The 27,095-nt window shown below is 37.2% G+C and overlaps 1 protein-coding gene across 1 annotated transcript in view; it reads right to left on the bottom strand.

Annotated features, from left to right (window-relative positions):
* MYO1E (myosin IE) overlaps positions 1 to 27,095 on the bottom strand; it is a 57,653-nt gene that overhangs the window by 23,519 nt on the left and 7,039 nt on the right. The window contains exons 4-17 of the mRNA XM_026856186.1: positions 22,638 to 22,725; positions 20,964 to 21,053; positions 19,879 to 20,010; positions 18,329 to 18,463; positions 17,023 to 17,155; positions 13,293 to 13,489; positions 12,243 to 12,323; positions 11,780 to 11,866; positions 10,456 to 10,542; positions 9,227 to 9,394; positions 8,399 to 8,484; positions 7,730 to 7,811; positions 6,813 to 6,919; positions 2,872 to 2,970 (exon numbers count right to left, since the gene is read on the bottom strand). Coding sequence (XP_026711987.1) covers positions 2,872 to 2,970; positions 6,813 to 6,919; positions 7,730 to 7,811; positions 8,399 to 8,484; positions 9,227 to 9,394; positions 10,456 to 10,542; positions 11,780 to 11,866; positions 12,243 to 12,323; positions 13,293 to 13,489; positions 17,023 to 17,155; positions 18,329 to 18,463; positions 19,879 to 20,010; positions 20,964 to 21,053; positions 22,638 to 22,725 — 1,572 coding nt within the window. The remainder of the gene's footprint in view (positions 1 to 2,871; positions 2,971 to 6,812; positions 6,920 to 7,729; positions 7,812 to 8,398; positions 8,485 to 9,226; positions 9,395 to 10,455; positions 10,543 to 11,779; positions 11,867 to 12,242; positions 12,324 to 13,292; positions 13,490 to 17,022; positions 17,156 to 18,328; positions 18,464 to 19,878; positions 20,011 to 20,963; positions 21,054 to 22,637; positions 22,726 to 27,095) is intronic.

Genomic DNA, 27,095 nt, shown 5'->3' on the forward strand with positions numbered 1-27,095 from the left:
ATGAAAAGAGAAAGCTAACTAATAATTCAGTAGGATTCAGAAGGATCTGCTGATGTGATGTTCATATCTATTATTAGTTAACAAATGCTCAGGTACCAGGTATGACAGCTGTAAAAAAGGAGCTCTTATACCATCTTAAAATACAGAACTACATGCATGATCTGTGTTTACAGACAGTGTGTAAACTTAATATTAAAGTAATTTATCGGTATTATGGGATAAACAAATGCAACCTAGTAAGGAGTTGTAAGTTAAAGCAACTCCCAGCTTATCTAACAGCCTCTTCTGAAAGTTCACCATGCACTGCCAACAGTGCAGTTGTAGAGGTGGGTCTAAGCAAGTCTCAGTTTAAAAGGAGCTGATGTTAATAAAGCCATTTGAAACTGCTACCTTCCACACAATAGAATCTGACACTACATTTCACCATGTTAAAACTCTTTCCTGCATTATCTGAGCTGTAAAGCAGGACACAAGGAAAAACATGACTTAAGACCTTTTAATATATGTAAAGCTCTCAGGTACAAAATAACAATAGATCTTAAATTTTCCTTTTTCATAACTCAGACTAACTTCACACATCTTACTGGTGTGACAAGTCAAGAGGGCAGAACAGATTCTTCTCTAACATGTACCAATTAAGCATTTCACAATTTTATAACATGACTATTCTACCATTGTTCACTGCTGTTCAGAAATAGCACTTTCCTGTCATGTACTTGTGTATGCTTCCCATTAAACTGGTCACGTCACTATCCATAGATCCAGGTTTTTCAAGCTTGTGTAATCTGATCTTAGAGGATTTCCGCACAAATACTATATGTGTTCTTAAAATGCTTCTAAAACAGTTTCAAATCATGACTACCCCCCCAATTATCTATTAAATTCACAGTATGCAGTTAGGTCCTATGTCTAAATATGGGAATATGGAGTTCAGCTTTCAGACTGGTTATACTTTGAAACACACAGGCCTTTTCAGTGACTGTGGCTTTTTGCATGCAAATGTAAATTTTGTACATAAAAGTCTATTCAGCCCAGAAATCTCCACTTATATGGAGCTGCCAAGGAACGCCCAATGAAAACAAGTGTACAAGCATGCATTTCCTGTCCATCCCATGCCTCAGCCCCCTTTTACTCACACTGACTCAGGGTGTCAGAACAGAACTTGTTCTGGATGCTACGGAACTGTGAATGCAAAGGTTGCAGGAAGAGTTTTACTCATAACAAAATGCTAAGTTTAACAAGTCTAACTTGAAAAAAATGGATGAATTTCATAAATGATTCAGTTGTCTGTGGATCTCTACATATGAAGTACAGAAATCTATTCACCTTCCAGAAGTACCAAGCAGCTCTCCTTTGTGCAATGAGGCCTCTGAGCTATGCCTGCAGGCAGTTGGTACTAATTGCTGTAAGGAGCCTCAGACAAGAACGTGCCCAAGGACATAATTTTTGCAACTGTGATGGGGACATTCCAGACAGGGCAGATAAACCAGCAGACACCTGTGGAAACCCCTCAGGGACTCTTCCCCAAACAGTGTATTAACATATGCATTAGATTCTCTGAAAATAGGTGTGTAATTCTCAAATTACATGAATATTCATTTTTTTATTGTATATAAGTGTGCCCTTGTCTTTCGGCATTGATGTTAGGTGGAATGATCCCCCGTGCATGCTGCGCTGCAGTGAAGAACGCCTGCCTTCTGAAACTTCAAACTAGGTCTTAGAGGGTTCTTTTGAGACCAAAGTTACAGTAACATGCAGACCTCTCAGGCAGATTTCTAGACCTGCACAGCCCTCACAACCAGTACTCCAATGACTGTAAAGGCTAGATTTAATGCACATAAATTTGTTATTCTGCCTCAGCAACAGTCTGTGTTAACTAATTTGAGCTGAAGAAATTAACGTTTACATGTTTGGGCTTTAAGATCGTGAAGAAAAAGGGATTTTAAGTTGTTGCATAATGAAAATTGAGTCCATACCTGAAAACATTTTAGGTCTGTCTATTACTAGATGATTAGAACATTCTCTGTGTTATGAAGTATTATCAGTGGCTTTGTGCTGTCTGATTAATTACACTCCAGTCCTTACAACTGGTTGTTTTTTTTGTTTTATATTCTCAAATGTAACACAAAGACTTCCAACAAAAGCTGATTTGTCATGTAATGCCCCAGTGTGGGCATTTATTAGCTGTATATCTCAATTTTCTAAAAAAAGAAGCTGAATGTTGTATAAATCTTGAAATTGATCTTAAATAAGAGGATTTCATTAGCTAGTGTAGTTCATCATCTTAACAGCTTGTCCTAAGACACTGAAAAGAAGATTGGTTGTACAGAGCTCTGACTTGCTTTCACACGGTGAGCAGCTGCAGTGGTTTGCATTGTCACCATTCCCAGCTGTGTGACCATCAGTGGAAGGACAGGACAAGCAACTGAAGTCAAGGTTACTCTTTACACTGAAATGGCTGAATGGCAGGCATGTATTGCCTCACCCATCTTCTGTCACTGGCAAAGAAGGGTTGAGAGCACTTGAGCAGTACCATTTTAAACAAAGGCTAGCAGCTAGATGCTCAGATTCCAGGCTCTGCAGTTCATAACTCTAAGTTCCCTTAACTCTTCTTAGCTTTGAGGAACCTCTCACAGCACTACAGCAAGAACCGAGGTCTTCAAGTTCACAAAAAATGAAAAGACTTTCGAAGACACAAAGCCAGTCTTTAAGACACTTTCAAATCTGTGTAACCTAGATTGTGAACAAGGCAAATGGAGAAAAAGGAAAGGGTAAGTGGAAAATGAGAAGCTTTCAAAACTTGCAACTTATTTTCCTCCTCCTCACATAAACAACTGTGCTGTAATACTTCAAAATTAGTATTACTCCTACCTCTGCAAAAACTTCTTGAAAACCCGCCTGTAGGCATAGCCAGCTCTTCTTACTCGAATATTTTCTTTCAGACCCAAGTATTCCACTTGATGTTTTACCCTGTGAACAAAGACAATGCAAGACTTGTAGTCCATTTTATTTCAGCATATTTGTGGATTGAGGTATTCTTAACAGTCTGTATCATCTTTAAAGACTACTGACTTCTAAAATTCATGCACAGGTATGTGAATCTATTCTTGCACCTTACCATGTGCATGGTAGGAAAAATATTCAAGGCAGGTAGACTACATTACTGAAATACATGTAGCATGTTTACCTTAGCATTTTTTCCTATACTAATTTCCCATCTCCTCATTTATGTATAAATTTCTTAACTGATTACCCATAAAAGGCCAAATAACTGTTAGCTATACAACCACACAGCTGGTGCCCAAAGGAGGGGGAAATTGTTTTGTGTTCTTTTATTGTCGGTTTCAACTAAGTTTTACATAGCTCAAACATCAACAGTAGCACACAGTAGCCCTTTTTGGTTGTTCTGGAGAAGGAACCAAAACTGATGGCTGGAGAAAGCCCCAGATGCCAAACCTTCATTGCAAAAAGAATCAAAGAGGAAAGCCAGGCCAGTATATTCACGAAAATCTCATACTCCTCCTAATGTTATCATGCTGCAAAGGAAGGATTGAGGATAGACACAAGACTGGCTGAAGCATGCCTGGTAACCTTGTTCATGGCACACTTCAATAACAAACAAAAACTGAGCTGGTACCTGTCCCAGGGAAAATGTTAATGGCTGTGGAGGGACCCTGCTGCCCATGTGAACCGAAACATCATTATCCCAACACTGTTACAGTTCCCTCATGCAAAACGTGTTCATCTAATTTCTAAACAGGCAAAACATATGTCCAAGTAAGTCTCAAAACAGAAAAACATCTAAAGAAAAGTTTCCTTCTGGCACCTTTTTCCCCTTTCTGGAGCTGCAGTGTGTTATTTTATGTTCCTTTTTACACATCCTGCTACTCTACTCTACTCTTCAATGCTTGGAGATCTGATTTGAAGAGTTTCAGTTCGCTTCCTTAACAATGTGTAACTCTTGTTTTTCTTTGCATTTCCATAATTTCCTCATCTAAGTCATGTGCCTGGAAGAGGCAATGTCAGTTTTTAATTCTGAAATATGGTGTTCTTTCTGTTGCTGTTCTTTCATAGGGCAAATGATAGAAGCTTTAGGTTTCAGTCAGAAATACAAGTTAAGATTTTAGTCCTGCAAGCTTAACAAACAGCGTATAAAAGAGTATTTCTTTACATATAATCAATGTCAGTAAGCCTGTAAGGAGCCATATAATTTTGTTTTGCTATTTCTTTGATTTTACAAGATTTTTTCAAATCCTGAAAACCTCTGTTAATTCAATGTTATTTCTCTAGCTATTTTTAAATGTTAGATTTCAATATAAAGTGATTTTTTTCCCTTTTTGGTTGAAACATTCTTTTCACATGACTCATGGTATAAAGGGAAAAAACTTTTGAAATCCCACGATACAAATGACAAAAGCCCTTCAGTTATTTCTTTTTAAAAAACACTTGAGAGGTATTTTACTAAGTGATGAGTGATACTGCTCTTTTAGCTTATAATAAAGAATACTGCACACTTTAATCTTTGTGTTCAAGGAATAAAGTATATTTTGTACCCACTCCAAGAATCCTGGTACAGTAGAAAGTTGGTGGACAAAAATACATTTTCCTGTTTATAACTTTCCCTCCTGTTCACATCTGGAATAATGCACTGGAGCAACAGTATTACTCCCATTTTCTTACTCTCATGCCAGTATTAGTGTCCAGCAACAGAATTTGAGACATTTTTCTGGTTTTCCTTTTCTTTCTGAGAAAAGGCACACTGAAAATCTCGCTCCAGGCATCAACCTCAAGCAGGTCAGGGTCTGGGAATTCAGCTAATACAGCAATTTTGAATACAAATCCAAGTGGCTGTGCCAGGACCTGAACAAAAACACATTTCAAAAACACCCCAATTTTTGGAATAACTAAGGTATTATACAAGGTTTAGGTATTACATAAGGTCTGTGTTTCAGTGCTAAGTATTCTGTAATTATACAACAGCAGTACGAAGCTGGAGTGACATGGCTTCTGTGAGCATGAAGACCTGCTTGGGGAAGGTTTCTTTTTTCCCTTTTGCAGTAGTATTTTCATCATGTAGTAACATACTACTACTAAGCAGATTAGACATACTACTTGTATCACACTGACTATAGCAGCATGTGTGTGATACAGCATTACGTGATCACAGAACAAATCCCCCTAAACCTACATTCAGCAAAGTATCACACACCCAGCTGTTTTGTATTTCTCTTAACACTGAACTTTCTCACAGTAAAATTGTGAAACAACAAAACTGTTTAAGGTTTCATATGCATACAAATTACTTTTCCCCAGACGTTACTAACTGCTGCAGCATATGTATCCTATGTGAGGTCCTAGTACAGTACATGGGAAGTCAGTCTGAAAGGAGAGATGATGTTGGTGTTTTTCAACGGGATGAAGGATCACCATTATGAAAACTACTTCCATTTGTATCTGAGTTTGATGGTACACAATTCTTTGTATTTTGTTATCAGTAGCTGCTGCATTCGTCAAGTATCATCCTCATTATGGGAAAACAACAAATCTTGCCCATTTTTGCTCCAAAACAGGTTTCCTGAAAGCTGGCCTTTTCACAGGACTAGGTTTTGGGGTTTTTGTTTCACTGGTCTCCTAGCAACACCTTCCACAATAATAGACCTGTTTTCCAATATGTAAATGACTGATTTTAAAAGCCCCTCAACTTACAGTTAAAAGTTTTAGACATACTTTTTCCAGGATCACTTTCCTCCTTCGGTCCCTAGTGTCAGTGGAAAATTAAGTGCTGCATAGCAGGATTTTCAGGGGTGGAAAAGCTAGAGAAAGAGGGTCTACATTTACTGCCAAGAGCTAAATGACACTTTCAAGTGCAGTCCCAGTTGTGGCTTCTGTAAGTGCCCTACATCTGCATGCAATTGTGCTAGTCTGCATGCCAAATGGCAGGAAGTGAATTCTGGTGTGGTGTTGATATGGTCAAGAATGCTTTTTATCAGACTGACTTTTGCAAGTTGTTTCAGTGTGACAAAAATAGCCCCTTGCTTTATCAGCAGTTTTACCAATACCAAAAGTACTTGATATGCAGTAACAAATGTTCTCTATATTAGGACCTCACATAGTACATCCCTACTGTACTGATCACCTACCTCAGTGCAAAAGAAGAAGAGTATCTTTTTTCAGATAATAGGAAGATGCTGTAAAGGATCATATAGTTAAAGATACCTCAAAACAGATGCAGTAAACCAAATGGATGATTTAGACATTTATTTAATATCTATATAACCACCCAATATGATATTCTAGTGACTTCTCTTTAAAGAGCTGGATAATGAAACTTTAAAGTCAAAATGTGAAAAAGGGACTTTCTATGTTCTTGACCATGGACACTTTTTGGTAAGTTTGATACATAAAAGCAGACACAGTTATCCTGTTGGCTTTTTTTAGCTACCTAATAGAAGCTGTTTTTCAAAGCATAAAGCAAAAGTTAGAACTGATGTATAATGCATTTGGTGTGCAAACTCTACAAGGGAAAACAAGTCTGTAATACACCAATTGTGTTACTGTTATGCAAATGTTGATTGTTCCTAATTGATGTGGGAAAAGCCAAGAACTGCACATACTAACTGCTGATTTAGACCAAGTGACCACAGCTTATCTTCAAAGCTGAGAATAGCTCATGCCAGATTTCATTTCTGAAGGTTTTAGAGTATCCAGTTCTGTTTCTCTACAGGATGTATGATTACAAATTGTAAATTTTTGTGGCTTTTTTTGACTATTAGTACCGCTTCTCATCACATACTCTGCTTATCCATCCATACCTGCTCTCCTCCCAGTCTCGAGACTTCTTTGTTTCATTTGGTTTGATGCAGCGGATGTAATGGGGTGTACACTTCATCAGGGTGCCAACTAGGTCATTTGCTTGTTTCTGTAAAATTGAGGAAAACAATAATCCTGTGAGAGAATTCTAAACATTATCAACCCTCTGCTAATGATTCAGATGACTGGATCTGGTTCACTTTGGTGTTTCTCCAGAACAACTAAAGTGTCTTGGGATAGTAAGCAACCTTATGAAAAATGAATCAGTACACAGAAAGCCCCATTATCTCCAGCTATGTAATATATTTAAACTATTATACAAAAATATGGAGTGACAAGGAATGCACCAGGTGAACTTGACTGTCAGGGTGAAGTATGAGGAAAGAGGCTGATAAAATACCGATTTGCAGTATCTGCAAGTGTGCAATCTAAGCATACACTTTACAACCCAACCCCAAAGAGGCTTTTCACACACACTGCCTTATTCAGTGCAGGCTATGGCCAGCAGAAAGACTTCTGTTGACTTCAGGGGGTGTTGGATCAGGCCCCACTGCATTTCTGCACTATAAAGAGACCAGTTATCTGTAGTTAATTGTAGGACATCAAGTGGCTGAGTGAAGGGGCTCATTCATTATGCACATGCAAGTACTATTATCACTACCATCAAATGCTCGTTTGGAAAATTCACTGCTGTAGAATGCAGCTGAACAAAACATTTAATGAACAGTGACACTGGGCAAAACATGATTCTAACAGCTGAAACAACACATCACTTTGCAATCAAGATACCCCTGGTGTCTATCTTTAAAAACGTCTGGACAGTAAACACCAGCAAAGACTACTTTTTTTTTAATGTAGGTATCCCTACACAAACACACACCCATATGTGCACATACAAACACAGAAGAACTAGACATACTTTGATTTTACTGCCTGCAGTGGTAGGACGGCCCTTCTTGTCCACTTGAAGATTTTCAGGAAACAGAGCCTTTATAAAAGGCCTAGGAAAGAATTAGTAACATAGTGTTGGCATAGGAAAACAACAGGAATGTCAAGGAATATGTTGTAAAAGTTGAGAGTTGAGCAGAATATAAATAGCTACTTCTATTAATCTGTAGTTATATCAAATCTATTTTAAGATTAGTATTTTCCATGAGCTTCATTCCTCACAGAGATCCCTTGCTATTTTAGTGAGCCTTGGAAGACATGATACCAGGCTTCTAGACTCAAGTGCACGCTTCTCAGAAAGTAACCATCGATTAATTAAAACACATAACCAAAAAATGTTGCTTTATATGTTAACAGTGCCTGTTCTGAGAGAATGCCCAATCACTGATGGCCTTGTTTGACGCCAAAACAAATGGCTGTTGTTATACCATTTGATTCTGACACTGCAGCACCTTATTTACTCAGATTTGCAGAAAATGGAGGTCAATATAATGCAAGTGATACTGTTCTACTGTAGTGATGGCTTATTTATACTTTTATACAAATGTGTTCACAAGTTGCAAAGCAGAGAAGTCAGGCTCTCTGCATCCATCTGAACTAACACGTTATTCCTAGCTTTAAGCAAGTTTCGCTTACGTACAAATCACTGCTCTGCATGAGTTCAATCAAGTCCATGAAAAGAACATCCCGATTTCTCTCGCAGAATCCATCCATATCATAAGATACCTGGGCCAAGGTGGAAATTGATTGTTTGTGGTAAGTTGAGAACCCAGTAATTAAAATAAAATTTAAATTCTGTCCTCATCAGTAGCTGTTCTGAACTTTCTGATTAGGCTGGTAGATACTACATTGATCACTAAATCCTTGCATATATTATAAGTTAACTCTTTCACAACAAAGAATTTTCATCCATATATTTAAAATCAGTGAAAAAGAATGTTATGAAGCTAGTTGAATTGAATATGACATAAGGGTATTTAATTCTGAATTTTATTGAAGAAAAATCTTTGCATAATAAGGGTTTACGAACTATAACTACACGCAATCATGAATAGTCAGAAATATACCTGAAGGAGTTAGAACTGTACATTATATTCCTAGTTGTATTGGTATATTGTCACCTAAGGATCTTTTTAATATCCGAGTTCTTTAAACTTACTGCTACTATAACCAACAACTAAGATTATCATTAATAAAAGATGGGGTATTTATTTATTACATTTAATATTAAGTTCTGGTTAAGTTTGATAGCAGCAAGGCTCAGACTCATTTCTCCTAAGTAAGGGACCTGTGTTAGGGCATATTTGTTCTAAGCTCCCTACACTGTGACAGGAGGACGCTGTCTCCTGAGATAATCTGGTTACTTAAAAATCAAAACAGCTCTCCAGGGCTTCCTCCTTTCTTTGATTACTATTCTTTTTCTTGATAAAAACATTATGCAGAATTCAGTGATGATTTTTCACATTACCTTTCCAGCATAATGATGAATGATAAATCCCTGGTTCCAGCTATTGAAATGTTCATGAGTCCCAATTTGCATCTGGAGTTTTTGAAGCAGGGTTTGGTCAGCTCCTTCTCCCACTGCATGCATTGTGGCACACACATCATCTAAAATACTCATAATTCCTGGGGGATTCTAATGCATTGGAGAACAATAACAAAACCAGTAAAAGTGAGGAAAATGTTATGATGCCAGTTTTTCACCCCAAACAGAAAATTGTCTTTGCTACTGAAAAATTCTAGAGCAAAGTCACAAAGGAAGAATTCCTCCCCCCTAGTCAGAAGAGTTCACAGCAGAGATAAACTATCTGCACACTTGTGTACAATTTAAAGGAGCAATGCCACTTCGTGTAAGGATAGTGACGGTGGGAAATGATGGGGAAAACAATGATAGCTGTTAAAAAAACAATTCCCAAAACACAATTCCTTCACAAAGCAATCTTCCTCCTCATTCCACCAAAAAATAAACCCATGTCTGAGCTATTTAAACTCACATGCTGTAGTTTACAGATAGGAGATGGGCAAAATCTGATGTGCATTTAAGTGCAAGTCACTATAGTACCTGAACTACTGTTACAATTATCTGCCTTACATGAGGACAAAGAACTAGCTGAAAAACCACCTACTTCTGTCTTAAAGAACGTTTGATGTCACCCCAGATCAGAACATAAAGACTTTAAACTGCAGAACGTTATGTGGAGCAAAGACACGAAATTTCTGTTATCTACATCATCTCCTAATAGTTCCTCTTCTCTTGTTTCTGCTTAATCTGCAACAGTACCTAAAGGAAACAGGTATTGTAGCTTCCCCAAACTAAAATTCATCTCCCAGGGACACAGAGAGTCTTATCTGATGTACAGTAGCATATGTTGTAAAGTTTGTGATAAATTCAGGTGGATAAAATTTTAATATTTTTTTTTTAATTTATTTTTTTTTTTTTTTTGGTCACACATCAATCATACTACCTTATGGTTCTCTTTTTGGTCGATATCTTAGATAACATATATCTTAGATGACATATCTTAGAGCTCTTATAAGACATCTTATGTAAGATTTATATATAGGCTCAGTATGACTCAGTAACTGAACAACAGTATTTGCATTTTTCCTATGAATGTTCTTGACAGCAAAGCAGTTGCCCAAATATTTTAGAGAACACCTTGTTGTTTTTTCCATCTGTTTGTTCTAAATACTTACCACTTTGTTCTCTATAAGGTCACACACTATTTTGTTGTTAAAGTAATCTATTGGTGTCCATCTAATTCCTTCTTGCACGTATTCTTCCTGTTAGGTAAAAAGAAAGATGCAAATATTCCTTTGCACCATGGATGTAGCACTGGATTTACAATGCACTATGTATATACAAACTCTGCACTCCTCAAGTGCAGAAAGACTTGCCAAATGTGTGCTTGGGGGAGGTGGGAGGAATGGCCCTACTGGCAGTTAAATCCAGCTCTCCACTGCCCAAGAGATGAACAGGAAGCATTCTCCCCAAACATTCTTTTGTCATTCATAGCCCTCGAGTTACTGAGAAGAGCAGGAATATTTCATCAGTGCATTTATTGTCAAAGCACTTTGCAAATAGGAACGAAGTGACTTTTACGGTGTCTTGACAGTGCACCTAAGCATCCATATCTTCATCTATTTTAAAAATTAAGATTGTGACAGGCATATCAAGGATCAGACCCCCAAAACACCACATTTAGAAATGGAGACACTGCTCTACTTTTTATTTCTGCACTCAATTACTGTAACCATAAAGACATATAAGAGACTGACTGGGGAAAAAAAATCATACTAAAATTTAATTAAATGAATCCCCTCAGCTGCATACATATGAATTCAGCTAGACACTTAATAGGTCATTTGTGTGCTCAACTGCAATGATCAGTTCCTTTTATACAAAAGCAATTGTGTATGCACATTCTTGAAAACACTGTCCTAAAGTTGGTGCCAGGCCTGAGCTCATACTGTACACAAAGCTTCTGTCTCAGCTGCATTCTGTCTGCCCTCCCATGCAGAAGCTCACATTCATGTAAAATGAGATTTTGCGGTGAGCAGAACTGCAAATGATTTCTGAGGTATTTCTGCATTTGTCTCAGTAATCTCTTTCATTCATATATATATATATATATATATAAAAAAAAATTTTTAAAAGGGGGTGGAGGAAATAAAGAAAAGTATTCCTATGTGTGTCATGGCCAACGAAAGCACAGGGATGGAACCAGCTGCAGTTTTCCATTTCTGTCAATGAGTCAGAATATGCAGCAAGTCTGGGCAGTCATATGACTTCATTAGTACACGATGGACTCCCTTCTGTACCACTGCAGGAGAGAGTAAATGTCTGTAGCCGATGTGGTTCACAGCTTTAGAGTTAGCCAACAACAAAAACCTTTTTTTCTTTGCCTTACTTAACAAGGCAAATTATATTGTTAGCAGATGATAAACCCTCTTTATTTTTTTACCAATTGAAAAATCAATTGCTCATTTATGAATTAAAAAATAATAAAAGTCTGGTTACCTGTTCTGCCTTCAGTGTCAGTTCAATAAAAATCTGCTGTAGTTTTTCATTAACAAAGTTGATACAGAACTGTTCAAAACCATTTTTCTATAGAAAAGGAAACAATTTAAATATTAGTCTCATGCTTTATATACAGCAATACTAAGTTCTTATGCTGGCAATAAGCTTCAAAGAAACACTGTCAGTGATGGATGGGTTGCTGACTTTACAGACATTCTGTGTAATCTCAGATCTTTCTTTTAAGATCAATCACCTAGTTTCTTTAAGTTTCTTCAATACTTTGTGTTTATTAAGTGAGACATTACCAGTGAGAACTCAATGTCCAGGAAGCTAGGTTGGGGTTTTTTGCTTTTATTCTGGACACAGGATTTGGGTTTTTTTTTCTGTTGTGGATTTTTTTCCCCTCTAAATAACAAAAAACTCTCCCAGGTCAGAGATCAGCTCAAACCCTGCATTACCTTACCTGGAATATTTCAAAGCCATAAATATCAAGGACACCAATGTTATATTCTTCATGGTCCTTCTCCATAGCCTTATTAATAGACTAATAAAACAGAAACAAAATGCAAAACAAAGTTGTAGTTTATATATTTAAAAGATATATTCATATACTTAAATCTTTATGTTATAACATTAGGTTTCTTCAGAAAGAATATATTTAAATTGAATACAAATATACACAACAGAGTATTTTACTTTCACTTTTTAACCAATTACTATTAACAGCTAGGAAATGAACAGTAATACTATCCCTTTTCCAGGTTAGTAAGCCTTTGGATCTACTGTTTGTAAAAATCTTTCCCCTTTGGTGTAACTGGCTCAGTTAGAGAAAAAAGAGCAACAAAAAAAGAACAGCTTTAAGTCTGGTACTTGATGCATTTTGCAGATGGTATCATGAATCTTTTCACCAATTTCTGTATTCTCCTACTTTGCAGTGTCAGTGCTAGTACAGGCACACAGTGGGAATTACAGAGCTGTCAAGACAAGGAAGACCAAAGAGGAAACTTCTCCCTCACCTAGCCAGCATCTGTGGCCAAAGGTAAGGCTTCCACCCCTCCAATCCAGCCCAGGGTCTCCTTTAGTGTGGAGAATGGAATTTGACCATTTCCTCAAATGCCACAGTATCAGGATGTTGAAGTGGTTCTTTGCAGGAGAGTAGGGTAAGAGAGAAGAGATGGCTAACCCACTAATGCCGCTCATCTGAAAATGCTCAACTACATAGGAGAAAGTGACACTCAGAGAAGTATGGATGCCGACAGGAAGGTGATGTCAGAATATGTCATATGGGACAGTTGTGGCAGGAGACTGAAAAAGTATAATGCTGAAAGCACAGCTAATTTTCTTCAAAGAAAGTGTAGCATTTGTCATATAATCAGTACTTGGTTTCTGTGGTCATGCTCCCACTGCATTGCTCAGTGCTGCTGCTGAGGTTAAAGACAAGAAATGTGCTGCAAGGAACATTCCTAGTGTAGTTGTTTTGATACTTCAGTAGAATCAAGCAAACCCCACTTACATCCACCAAGTAATCAAAAACACGGGAATGAAGGGCCTTGGCCAGTGCATCCCTGGTGTAGCAGGCTTGTTCCACATTTAGTGTTACATTAATGGACTCGGATTTGCCTCCCCACTTGCTGTCCATCTGTCTGCTGGTCAGTTTTTCCTTTAGGCGGTCCTGGTTAATTCCCAGGAGAAAAGCAGGGAAAGCCAAAACTGCAAGAAAGATCAGGGTTGCTAGATTATCATTTACAGACCAAACATACAGAATGAAGAAACAAAATTAGCTGTATCTCTAATGACAACCAGCAGTAACAAACCTCATGAGGCATGCAGCTTAAAAAGACAAAGAGGAGGGATTAATGTCTTCAAAATTTCCCAAAGACCTTTTCAACTCTTTACACTTACATGGATTTCAGTTAAAATAAAACACCCTGAAGTGAAATAGTCAGCTATTTCTGTACCTTCAGTCCTTTAAACATGTAAAGTGGTTTAGGTCATAGTTTTGACCTCTGTGGTTCAAGCAAATCACTCTTGGAGGAGATGGAAATAAAACACAGAGTTCACACATTAAATAAAACTGACATCACTGGAAATGCTTTGTAAAAACATGGAATGGTTAAAATCTAATAAAGAGTATACTATCTGCTTCCTAATATTATCTCCCTTTCTTCTTCTAAGTTCAGATATTGCAAAAAGTTTTCAATTACCTTGCCATTTATTTGGTTTTGGTTTTTTAATCCCTCATTCTGGAAGGACTCTGCAAATTCTGATTTCCCTTATTTAAAAGTAAAGCAGGAAAATACATCTGTGCAATAAGCAGCCACAAGTCTAGTATTCTTTGCAGATGTTAGCTACAGGTGTCACACACCTTAAGGAATGGAAAAAGAGAAGCGGCTGGAAAGCATAAGGAAATAGCTCCCAAGGGCAGCTCTTGGAGTTGGTATTGCACCTCTGCTGAGCGACATAATCCTCTAACAGTTCCTCCATGTTCCATTGCTTTCAGATCTACTTTACTGGTGTGAGGAGGATGTAAAATAATCACTAGGGCAGCAGTCACTTGTGCTTAACACATCTGTAACATCACAGCATGATTTTGCTAAACCCTTCAGTACATTAATCAAAAATTATTTTTATAACAGCAAGGAACTGCCAGCTTTCTGAAATTTGATTTATTACTGTCAGCAAGCTGATTAAATCTACCCTAGGGTACTAGGAACCACACAACTAACTGAAGTTGGCAACACCTCTGGTAACTCACTGAGAACTCAGGTTGAAGCGCGCATGAAAAGGTCAAACATCATATGCTTCAGAATGCAAAAGAATGTAGGTAACAATCGACCAAGTGTGTTCACATATACTGCAAAGGTGCCAGAATCAGTATTTAGCCAATACTACTGTAATAATTTATGCAGACAACATAATGGTAAGAACAACCATGCATACCTCAGAAACTCTTCCTTCACAGTGCTAATGACTTTCTGTAAAGGAAGAACAGCTGGACAGGACTTGATGGAACTTCACATTCTTAATTGATTATCACACTTGATTATCTTCCGTAGTTAAGGACTAGAGGGTTACTGTCTAGAATTACTATAAAGCAGGATATGGATGTAACTGAAAAAATTATCCTCAAAGAGCAATCAACAGCAGTCTGAGGAATAGTTTTAAATGCAATCTGTGAAGAAAAGCTGAAGAAGACTAGATTCACTTTATCCATTTTCAGGAAGTGTAAAGCAACTCCTTCAGTACAATGCAAGTGTAAAGAGGCACAGTTTAAATTGCTTTCTGCATCCAGGAGAGAACAAGTAGTATTTGGCATGATTTGCAATGCAGAAGATCTAGAATAAATGGGGATTTTTTTTTCAACTATTAATATAATCAAGTACTGTAACATATAGTAATCACTGGCAGTTTTAAAGAAGTATTTGTCTAAACGTGTGTCAAGAATGGTCTCTATAGATTTGATCCTAACTCAGAGTGAAAGACCGGAGTTTTTGGTGTCTTGAAAAATGGCCTTTGCATGTTTTTCTGCAATTGGCTTTAGAATAACCACACTATTGACCAAATTCTTAAACTTTTTACTATTTCAGACTTACACATGGCATGACTTATCAGTGGTCCTTCACTGTATTTTATCTTTTGTGGCAATCCAGGCTATAAACACTTCACTATTTAGTTGGCTAGGACAAAGAGTAAACTGGGGGGGAAGATTAGTGGAGAGAGATAAACCCAACTTTCAAATTCATAATGCAGAAAATGTAATAGACATTGCCATTTCTTCTCTGGCTTCTTTAAAATGCAGTATGTTTATGAATAAGTTCTATACTCATTCTATCTGCTAATTTCTTCAATGTATTATTCATACACAACTTCTGTATTTATATCCCAGCGAGCAAGAGAAATATGGTCTACATGGCTCATGACAGAAATACATTCACATTTACCAACTTATTTTCACCTCAGGTCTTTTCAGTTTGTTACTTTTTGATGCAACACACCCTGTATCTATCTCCTCTGGCTATTAAATGTCTTGATTTCATTGAAATAATACTGTGATTTAAATGGAAGCAGAGTAGCCCATTTGGAATTGTAAGGAATATAAAAAATCCCATATTTTTCTTTGGATGTATAAAATGCCCCAAAATATTTTTCTTTGGGTTCAGTTACTATTCTCTCAAATTAAGAAATTAAGGTTAAATACTAGTAATTTTTGTTTGTTTTGTCCAATTGTTGTCCAATTTCTTAAAAGAAAGAGCAGGAGAGTACTTATGCAGTTGAGTGAGTAGTTAACTGCACAAGACACTTTATTCCTATTTAACTTAAACTAAAACTAAACAAATGCCGTTTTCCTAAACATAAGGACCACTCTGAAATAAGGGTTAAGAGAACTTATAGATATGTATAAGCTAAAACATATGTTGTTATCCACTCTGTCCTTAAACTATCAAGGTAGTATAAAATCAACATTTGATGTGAGGTATAAATCATGACAAAAATGTTTAAAACTCAAGATCTGTTAACCTTTCAACGTCTTGCTCAGATGGGCTGAGCTGATACAAAGCAGCAGGAGGCAAGGGGTGCAAGGACAGTCCATTGAGGATAAGGAAATAATAGGGAAATAGTTACATAGTAGATGTACTAATGGGAATAATTTAGGAAATAATAAGGAAATGTAGTAGATATAATAATGAGGTATGTGTTGAGAAATCTAAGACAGGGAACATAGATGCAGTATGTAAATTCTGCATTTCAATTCAATTCTGAATTTCTGTTTCCAAGGCACCTCTTCTGGCTGACGTAGGTGTACCTATGCCTGAGCGCTGATTGTGTACCTGAGCCAGGGGATACTCCACCAGCTGCAGGTGCTGTCACATGGCAACGAGGCCAGACACACCACACCAGGAACAGGTGTGTTTATCAAGGACAGCTGATGCACTGAAAGGAGCAGAGTTCAAGTCTGCTTGAAAGTGTTTCTCTCAATTGCTATTATTTCATACTCAAAGGCTGGAAAAGGATTTCTTGAACTCAAAATGCAAAATTACATTCCTAAATCACTGGCATTGTACAAGACAAAACAGGGGCCTCAGTACCATTGGTTTTGGAAGAAAATCTAAATTAGCAGCCTCACACTGTAAGAAATGATGCAACTGTGTCTGGATAATAAGCAGCTCAAGATTGCAGTTCACCTTGTGTCTTCTGGGTTTCAGCCCATTGCTACTCCTGTAACGGTTTCCAGAGGTACTTACACTCCTCACTCTCCACTCCTGCATAGTTGCCAACTTCTTTGAAGCTGATGTTTCCCAAATGCAGTATTCCTGCCACTATCTGCAGCACCAATGCCTGTTCCTCTGCAAAGATCCCAATCACATTCATTGCATGCTGGGAAGAAAAAGAAAAAAATAATTAAATCAGTCAAAGAATCTGTTCAATGACACTTGTCATAGAAGTCCTTTTAAAATTTTGATGTTAAAAATCTGAGTTTTTCAATACAATTCAAATACCTAAGGTATCCATTTCACTACAGCCTCCACTCACTGCAGTTTGAAAAGGTACCAGATGTCTTTCCTACTTGAGCATTTTTGTATCTTTTTAAACTAAATACAGAAGCATCTCCACCATTTAGAAGATGTGTTAGCAAAATTAATTCTGGAAAAATTGAAGTTACTAAAAACCAAGCATCTGCTCTGAAGCATCACACTGAAAATAAATAGTTTCGTTGCAAAATGGGAAACAATGAACTTAAGAGACTATGATTTTATTCCTTCTATACAGTCTATCCACAGAGACTAAGAGCTGTGAAGCTGTACTGAATGACTCTAAAAAGCAGCACAGTCTGTCTGGCTTACGCTTCTAATTGCAGCCACTTACTAGAAAATAATCCAGAACAACACTGGGTTGTGGAGACCAAAGTACATGGCAATTTACAGAATAGCTTCTCAACTGACTTTTTCTAAAATACCAAGTTAACTAGAATACAACAGTAACTATTTTTTTTTAGGCCTTTAAATGTGCTACATATATAAGTAAGAAGATATGTTAATATGCTTGTTTTAAATAGTAAGTTTCTATTAACAGGAGACCAGCAAGTTGACATGCCTTGCATAAAGGTCACACAATGAACTGGCAGCAGCACTGGATAAACATCCCTTTATCCTTTCTAGGTCCCTTTCTCCAGCCTTTCAGCTGCACTGTTTCAAATAGGCATGGAAGATCAGTCACCACTAAGAATTCAGGTAAAACAGGGCACTCAGCTCCTCACCGTGTTTGCAATTAGTTACTGCAGATTATCAATTAAACCATTAAATTTAAAAGAACAAAGAAAACCAAAACACTGTTATATAAAAAATATCTATCTTCTTGGCATTGTTAGGCTGCAACATAGGACCTCTTCAGGGCAACATACCTCCTCCTCCTCAGGGTAAAATAGAATTAAAGTTATACCTACATTAATTTCTCTTTTCCACATCAATATATCAATGTCTTTACTACAAATGGACAGTGAAATGAACACGTATTCACCACTATGCAAATGATAAAGAGTAAAAAACTCACCAGTGTTTCTTGGAAATCTGATTTGTCATTGATGTCGTCAACTCTGTAGGACCCAGAGAGACTCAGATAGTAATAATAGTCCATACTGGTAATGCCAAGACCGCTTTTTTGTTCTGAGGAGGCCCCTTCAATTAGCTGCAGATTAAAAATCCCCAGATTAGGTATCATACATCAACCTTCAGCAGAGATGAGGCAGGTCAGAAACAGGTGACTGACCCTGAAATTACTGTGAGGCATATGGCTAGTGCTTCACCAGGTAAGTATCCTTCCTATGTTAATTGTTTATCCTAAAAGACCAGATTCCCATTCCCATGAATGGTTTAGTTCTAACTTCCACATCTAATAAAAAGCAAAAACTGTGACTGACCTAAATGTCTTCCATTATCTTTACCTCAGAAAGATAAGGCAAAAGGGGTTTTCTGATCTGCAATGTACTATCTCAGTTCTCAGGAGCAATGTGTTTTCCATGCCTACTGAAAGGTAGGCAGTTGGAAAAACATGTGAAGAAAGCATTATTTGTGACTCTAAGCGTGAGGTCAAGTATCCTTTATGCCCATCATGACACATGTTAAGCAAGTTTTGAACTGCCTCAATACTATGTAATTGGAAGCATGGTTCAAGTCACGCCTCTCCGCATCATTTAGGCCAACGGTGCCAAGAATAAGTAACAGAGCAGTTAAAAAAGGTTCCTGTATGCTGTGATGCCAGAGGAGAGGCTCATTAGACCTATGTAAAGTCTACACAGTCGTGTACAGACATGGCTGCAACAGGAAGGAATGAACAAAACTTCAGAAGAGAATAGTCAAAACCCCAGTCTTTTAGCTTCTGTGTCAGAAAACCTCTCCGAGGCACAGAGGAAAATCAGCAGGACAGCGCACATTGTTCTGTATACACCTCAGAAGAGGAGAATGCACAGCTCCTGGAGCAGTGCCAGCTCCAACTCAGCTTTCCACCCTGGAAATGGCACTTCAACTTCATGTAAAGCTGCTTACAGTCACTTACAACGCACTGACTTTAGTTTTGTAGAGCTTGATCAACAGCACTTCAGCAGATAAGGAACTCGCATGTCAGGGATCAGTGAGGGCCAAAAAAGCCTTTTTAACCAAAAAAAAGCAGGGGTGCTTGGACAATTCAACAAATAGATATTATCCTAAATGTCCTAGAAAACTTAACTGAGAATCAAATCTCTCTTTCACAGCTGTGCTAGGGAATTTCAGATTAGAAGGTACAATTATATAGGCCAGAAATCTGTTGGAAAGTTCTAATTTTCTATTATATTGTACTGGGCTTTTCCATATGGGAGTTTGCAGTGAATTTCCAAGCAAGGCCCTTGAAATACTGAAGTACTTCTGTTCTGGAGCTGAAAGGCAGCTAGGAAGGTCTGCGTTAGATAGCACCTTAACATGCTGTCAAGCTTCTCAGTGGCATCCAATTACCTTCTTGAGCATACATTCAGTAATCTCACTGTGTTGGGAATGACTTTTCAAACAAAACGAAAAACTGTTCCGAGCTGTTTTAAGTAACTCAGAAAGGACCTAAACACTTCTGACCTGGTAAAAAATGTGAAAACTCCTCTCTCCAGGATTCCTCATTACAACTCGAGATTTTTCCAGTAAGAAGTTAGAGATTTTCCCTCCATCTGGTTCTCCACCTGGGCTAAACTGGATTTCAAAGTATTTCCCCTGCAATAAATAATTAAAGCTGTTGAATGATTAGTAAATACACATCTGAAATCATGCAGTTGTACTCTATCTCAAGGAAGGTTACAAGGATATTTATTTAATCTTTATGGATGCAGTGACACAGCTCCCTCAAGGTATAACTAGGCTTAGACTCCTGAACCATCACATATCTTTCTTTCTGTATTTACAGACCACTGGAGTTGGAATAATACATCACGTGTTAATGCAAATGTAGAGAGGAAGTCAGTGGCTTCTTTTCACTGCTGAGACTCTTGCTTAGTATAAAGGAAACCATAAGGCTCACCTATACAGGAAGTAAATTTAACAGATTTACAACCAATGGCAAGCAGAGTTCTGCTTGGAAGCAATGTAAAGAAATTATCTTTTTCTTTCAGGGAGACATTAATTGCATTAAGACACACGTTGGCTGTGGAACAAATCTCAGATTTGTAAAGTCTACATGAAACTTTAAAAAACATAACCTATAGTATGTTATCTAGTGAACAGTCATTTCACAATGTTATCTTAAGTATTTTATAACAAAAGACTGAAAATAATTCCTGCCTACTTTCTGCACATATCAGTAAAGGTATTTCCTATCAAACTCTACGGATAGTTTAATTTATTTTTTAAAAAGCACTTTTTTAGTTGTTGTAAAAACATGTATTACTGTATATATTTTACTGATCTGAAAAAACAGCCAGTTTGTTGCTGATAAGTTATTTGCTTGCAGGCTGAACTTTGTATAAATAAGTTTTGACCAGTACATATTGTGTAAGAAACAAACGCACAACGTATACAGAATGGAGGACACACTTTGTTTTAAAACACACTTTATATTTTACTTAGATTTACTTCATTTCTAGTGAATTTATATTCTACTCCTGAATACTGTCTCTGTAACACCACGTAAGTTGAACGAATAAAGAAATCTCTAAGGCAGAGGGACTTACAAATCTGCTGGAGTTGTTGTTCCGTACAGTTTTTGCATTCCCAAAGGCCTCCAGTAAAGGGTTGGACTGTAGAATGATATCTTTAACATGCTAAAATTTTAGGAAACAAAAAGAAACAGATTCAGAAATAGACAATTTAAAAGTTCTTATGGATTTTCTAGAAAACCATGACATCTTATTTATGTCATTAAAAAAGCAAGAAAGCTTACACCTGCAAGAAATCCTCCTGATCAGATAAGGAATAGAATATTTTTTTCAGAACTTGCTATACTATTTTCTGAAGAAAATACTACAAAATTGAACAAAATGCTCAAGGCTAAAAACTAATACTTCCGTTCACTGCTTTGCCAATAAATTGACCTGTTTTTTTTTCATCGTTGTGATTTTAAACAATTTCCTTGTAACACATGAGCATTTAAATCTTGGGGGGAGATCTGCAACCACAACCAATGAAGTCAGAGCAGCATGAAATTGCTCCAGCAATCTGTTTCAGGATCACTGATGCTGCTATCTAGCTGCCTTAGGAAGCAACAACGTGTGTTACTATTTGTCTCTTTATCTGATTCTAGGAGTTGGAAGTATGGACAAGTTATTAGCTTTGGAACAAACCAATGCATGCTGGGTTGTCAAGAGAAGATGGAATTCTATTTCTAAAGAAATACTCAGGATAACTTACCAACTTTCATTAACTGTTACTCTAATCACTAGGAATATTTTTAAATTTTGTGCAAAAATCTGGAATCTTTTAAACAATACAAAAATATTTACTTATAAAGTATGATTACATTGATTCCAAAAATAACACAATGCATACTTTCTCTGGATCATTTTCCTGATTACTAAATTATTCTCTGCAATGTTCCCACTATCACTGTTGCACAAAATTAAGCAGAAAGAACATACTCAACATTGCAGACTGCAATAAAGCAAAAAAATAACAGTGAGCACTCAAAAAGCGTGGACTAGTAAAAGTAGCTACCTACCACTGCCTGTCAGTCAATGTAATGTCACTAAGGGAATTTTTATGGCTAATTCACTCTATCAGCTTTAGTTAATAGGTTTTGATAGATAGAACAGACATTGATAGTATAGTTATTAACAAAAGGAGCTATTTGTTGTTTTAGCTAGCTTTCAGATACTGCTTTTGACTAGATAACCTCATAACACAAGATTATGTTCCTGCTGTTGGCACTCTGACATATGCATACAAATCAGATTTAATGGAAGTAATAAAACCCCCAAAAAAACAGTTCAGTTTTCAATAGAATGCCAACACAAGAGGAAAAAAACCCACACATCTACTAAAAGGAGATTAGTGGTTGTTAATGAAATTAAGAACAAAAAGTACCTTTTACCCCTTAACACACACACACAAGAAAAAGCAGCTTGTAGACATAATTCAGTGTGAGAGCTACAAAGCTTTTAGCAGAGACAATTCGGGGTCTGTGGGTTTCCCTCACGTGGCTCCCACAGCAGAGGCAGCCCAGCACTCTGCAACCGAGCAGTTCACTGCCCACTCCCTCTGCTCTTGAGGCCCCGCATGTATTTCTAGCTTCTTCAGTAGAGTGTGCCTCTTGTCTGCCAGTGTCTGCCAAGACATTCCTTTGTCAATCCACCTCTGCAGTAAATCTTTAGACTCTCCTTATGCTTCAGTATTACTCTATATCAACTCACCTGTACTTTAGGGCCGCCTCCTGAGATTTTTGAGATATAACTCATGATATATTTAGCAGCTACAGTCTTTCCAGCACCACTTTCCCCACTATGAAAAAAGGAACACAAAAATGTACCTGTTAAGTTTTTAAATAACTCTAGAATGGAGCACTTTGAGATTTATCTTGTTCAACACAGACTAGGTACCTTAACAATGAATAATAATAAATATACACCATATTTACATCAGGTAAGCTGGCAATATATAGACTGTGATATGGTACTGTAGCACAGCAACTGGATACGTTTGTGGATAAATAATTTTGAATACATCATCTTACATGGGCACCAGAATCTCTATGGGACTTCAAAGTCAGAAAACTATGTAGTCTGAGAAATAAATATACTTAACCAAGAGGCTCAAAGGAGAGCAAGTGTGTTAAGAACTCAATTCCCATCTAAATTTAGTGGAATTTCAGATCTTAACACAATAATTAATTTTAAAATCCAAGCTTTGAATGCCAAGCCAGATACCTCCTTCATTTTCAGGACCCTTTTGTTTTAGGTGTTCCCGAATGAAATAATGAGACATTACTAATCACATCCTGAATGACGGAAGAACTACCTTCCTGTTCCTATGCCTCTTGACACAGGGTACAAGAAATCTTAATATTCCATACTAGCTTTCACAATTCCTTCCGCTATAATATTTCACTTCAATGGTGAATAATGTTTACAACATAGCAGATTTGCCTTCTTGCAATTAGTAATGTTCTCCAGAGAGAAAGAAGATTGACATGCCAGACAATCCAACCTCGTGCTTTATTTCATATCTTAAAGCTAACTTCATTTCAATGGAATTCCTCCAGACTTACATAAATCTTGGTGCAAGTCAGCTTTGACCTTAATGAATTTACCCTGATCCGGACAACCATACTAATACAAAAAAACAACACATGAATGTTGGTTCAATGTCATAAAGGTATGTGAAATATTTTTTTTTCTTGTGTGAAAATCTGTGCTATCTTTAAGCTCCCGAATAATTTCAGTGAATGTTGTTGACTCTTCTATCCTGCACCTACTTGTTCCTGGATATGGATTCAATGAACATCTTTTCCTGCACAAATTTTAGCTATGCTTGCCAGAGAAACATCAGCATGTCCTGCACAGGAAAAGGACTTGCTGAGAATGTCAGCTCAGAGCTCCTTATCAGCATGAGTAATGGAGACATTTCCAAAGGTTTAATTCTGAAAAAGTTCCCCAAACTGCCAAGCTATAAATATCATTTTACAACTTTAAAGCTTCCAAATAGTACAGAAATACTGAAAGCCTTTTCATTTTTCCCCAGAAGCATTTTTATGCTTTTGTCTGCTCCTGACTGCAGTTTTACAGATCAAACAGGAAACTTGAAAAGGTGAAAAAATACTTGTTGATCACCTCATCTGTGAGGTGCGGACTGCAATTTTTATTATTCCAAGTCATCTCTTCTGAAGCATCAAGAAGAAAGCCTGTATTATTGGTATCTACTAAATTCACAGGGACAGACGAGAATTTGCTGGGAGGTAAACTGTATTTAGAAGTTCAAATTGCAATAGTTCAATAATTAAAATAACATTTCTTCAAAATTCTGTCACCTTGTTGTAAAACAAGGCAGACAAACCAATCTAAACCAAATCATACTCTTCAGTTTATATATGCAGTTTTCAGCTGAACACAGAGGAGAATCCAGGGCCAAACACAGAATCAATTTCATTAGGCATTACTTATCACACAGTAAAAATGTAACACATTTCTGTAAGATTCTCCTTGAAGGCATAAATTATTCTTCTCCTCTTTGTTCAAACTAAGCATGGTTTATATTTCTTATTCCAGTGTCTGCCAGAGAAACTGACCTGGAGCAATATAGTTTCATTTTACTGTTAGTCTCTGCTTTGATATAAGTGGTCCTTTATATCAAATTAATTTGGCCAAAAGACTGCCTTTCAGAGTTTATTATGTACACATACACTTTCAGTTTTACGCTTTTATTGATCAGAGACCAGTAAATTGCTGCAATTAAACTAGAATAAAACAGGATAATGCATTATTTATGAACCAAAGTAACTTTACCTGATGGGAGGGTATCTTGCCCCCAGTGAAGCTCAGGTAGTCAACTGTAACAGGGAAACTGTGGCATTCTTGCTAAATGATTCTCACACAGCTTTTTTTTATATATCTCACTGCTCTGCTGCTATTAAAACTACTTTAAGAAGATAGAAGAATCATTTTCTAGCTTGGTAGTTTTAAGTATGTAGGAAGCACAGAGGTTTTTAAAGGTTGAAAAAATTATTATAATGGCATAAAGTGGATTGTGTTACTAACAATTTTCTCAGAGACTTTTCTTACTAAAAATAAACACATTACATAGTCTCAATCACTAACAAAAAAAATCATGCTTTGCAAGACATATTGTTGCTTCTAGTACTACTTGCTACTTCATAGAAATGACATTTTGTTCAGCAAAGTCAATTAACAGCTGAAATCAGAATAAGACTACCAATGCAGAGGGAAAATGTTTTGCTCTTTTCTTCCTTCCCAGGGGAAATATGATTAGTGATTACAGTGAAGCAGCAAGATCCAATACACAGCCTCATCCTTCTCTCTAAAATTAGTTTTCTGATAACATTTAATATAGTATTGCTGGCTGTAGAACAATACAAATAATACTTATCTACATCACCAAGAAAATGTATAAATTATAATAACAAATATTTATAAAGAACTCCTGGATTTGCCAGTAAATAACATTGCATGTGTGAAACACTCCGATGTGTGGATAAGCTTTTTAGTTTGTTTATGTAGCAAAATATGTTCAGAGAAGCCTTAGAAGCATAACTTCAGTGAAATATTTGCCCCTTCTGAATCAGAGCTTTTACCTAACTCTTCTTACTGTGTTAGATTCAAGTTTCTATCACCTCCTCATTAAAATTCAACCATATTTCCCATTAGATTATGCACAGATGTTTTAGAATGATCAGTCATTTGAGTCTTCTGGAAAGCTGAGATACAGAAGCTGACTAGAGATCTCATATTAAGTTTTGGACTTAATAGACCTAAGATAGACATAAACTGTCCACTAACAACAGTTGGGATGGTAAACAATCTTCCAATTAATGTGCATTTGTAGTATTTAAAGATGTATGGGTTTTTTTCAGGTATGCAGTCCTCATACACAGTTTTACTGTACTCAAACGCTACCACCTGGATGTAAAGTGTAAACTAAAGTTACAAATAAGAAGGACTGAATAACCGCTTTAAAGCAACTGCAACATCTCCTGGCAAAGATCACAGAAAGAAAGTGAAAATAAAGTCCTTAACTTTACAGAAAGGTAAAATCTTAAGAACGCTCTAAAGAAACACATTTATTGCTACATCATAGAAAAATACTAATCACAACCTCCATTCTCTTAATTAAAGGACAATGATAGTCCAGAAGGAATTAAAAGCCACAACAGACAATCCTTTGTAATTAAAATCTTGACTGGACAAATCCTTGTTGATACTGTGGAAGGGCTGCCATTTCACAAGGGTGGAAAAAATGCCAACACTCTGGTGTAGCAAGCTTGGTTCAATAGAAGCTTAAATTAAATATCACGCCTCAGTAAAACACAAACAATGCGAAATCAAACTCCAGCGTAACTGCCTTACTTGTGTGAGTAAATTCCCTCTGCAATCTTGCCCGGTGCACACAAGGGAAGACAAATGCGGGCACTGCTCCCTCCTCCCACCTGAGCACAGGCTCTGCACCTGCAGGCAGGCAGCCAGAACCCAGCCCATGGGTAACCTCACTGTTCACACCGTCAGCAGCCATGCCAAACAGCTTGCAGCTCCTCAGCTATCCTCAGACGCGTACGTGGGACTGTTCTAATGCATACGCATATATGCTGCAATCACTCCACTAAAGAAAGAGGCTTTTTTCTTTTTAAAACATTTTTTCTTTTTAAATCAGTATTACCACATAAAAAGATTCAGCCTTTCAGAGAACTGTATTTTCTTTTGGATCTGCCTTCCCAGTTCATTCACTGACTTTTTGAAGAGGATGAGCTTTTTCTATCAGTGTCTAAATGCATTATTTGGAATTCTGGAATTAAATGTCCTGGCAAAAGGGTGTGCGCTCCTCACACAGACACAGGGTCCTGACTAAAGGAGGACACTGCAGGAACCTTCTTCACCTGCCTAGAAATCTGTGTCTAGGAATGCATGTCCCCTCCCAGGTGCAGAGGCAGATGCCACAGATGCCCAAACCACATGCTGCAGAACACACAGGTGTGCAGCAACCCCTTCCCTGTCCTCCTTGTGTCCCCATTCCTGAGACTTCATGTGCACCACAAGCCAGACACAGCCTTATTGATCTGACTCCAATTCAGTCCAGTCTACACCTTACTTCTTACCTTCTCTCTTTGCAAACCTTTCCTTAGGGGGGAAAACTGCCATCTTGGT

This window comes from Athene cunicularia (assembly GCF_003259725.1).
Source record: "Athene cunicularia isolate RWA chromosome 10 unlocalized genomic scaffold, athCun1 chr10_part1, whole genome shotgun sequence".
Classification (NCBI taxonomy): domain Eukaryota; kingdom Metazoa; phylum Chordata; class Aves; order Strigiformes; family Strigidae; genus Athene; species Athene cunicularia.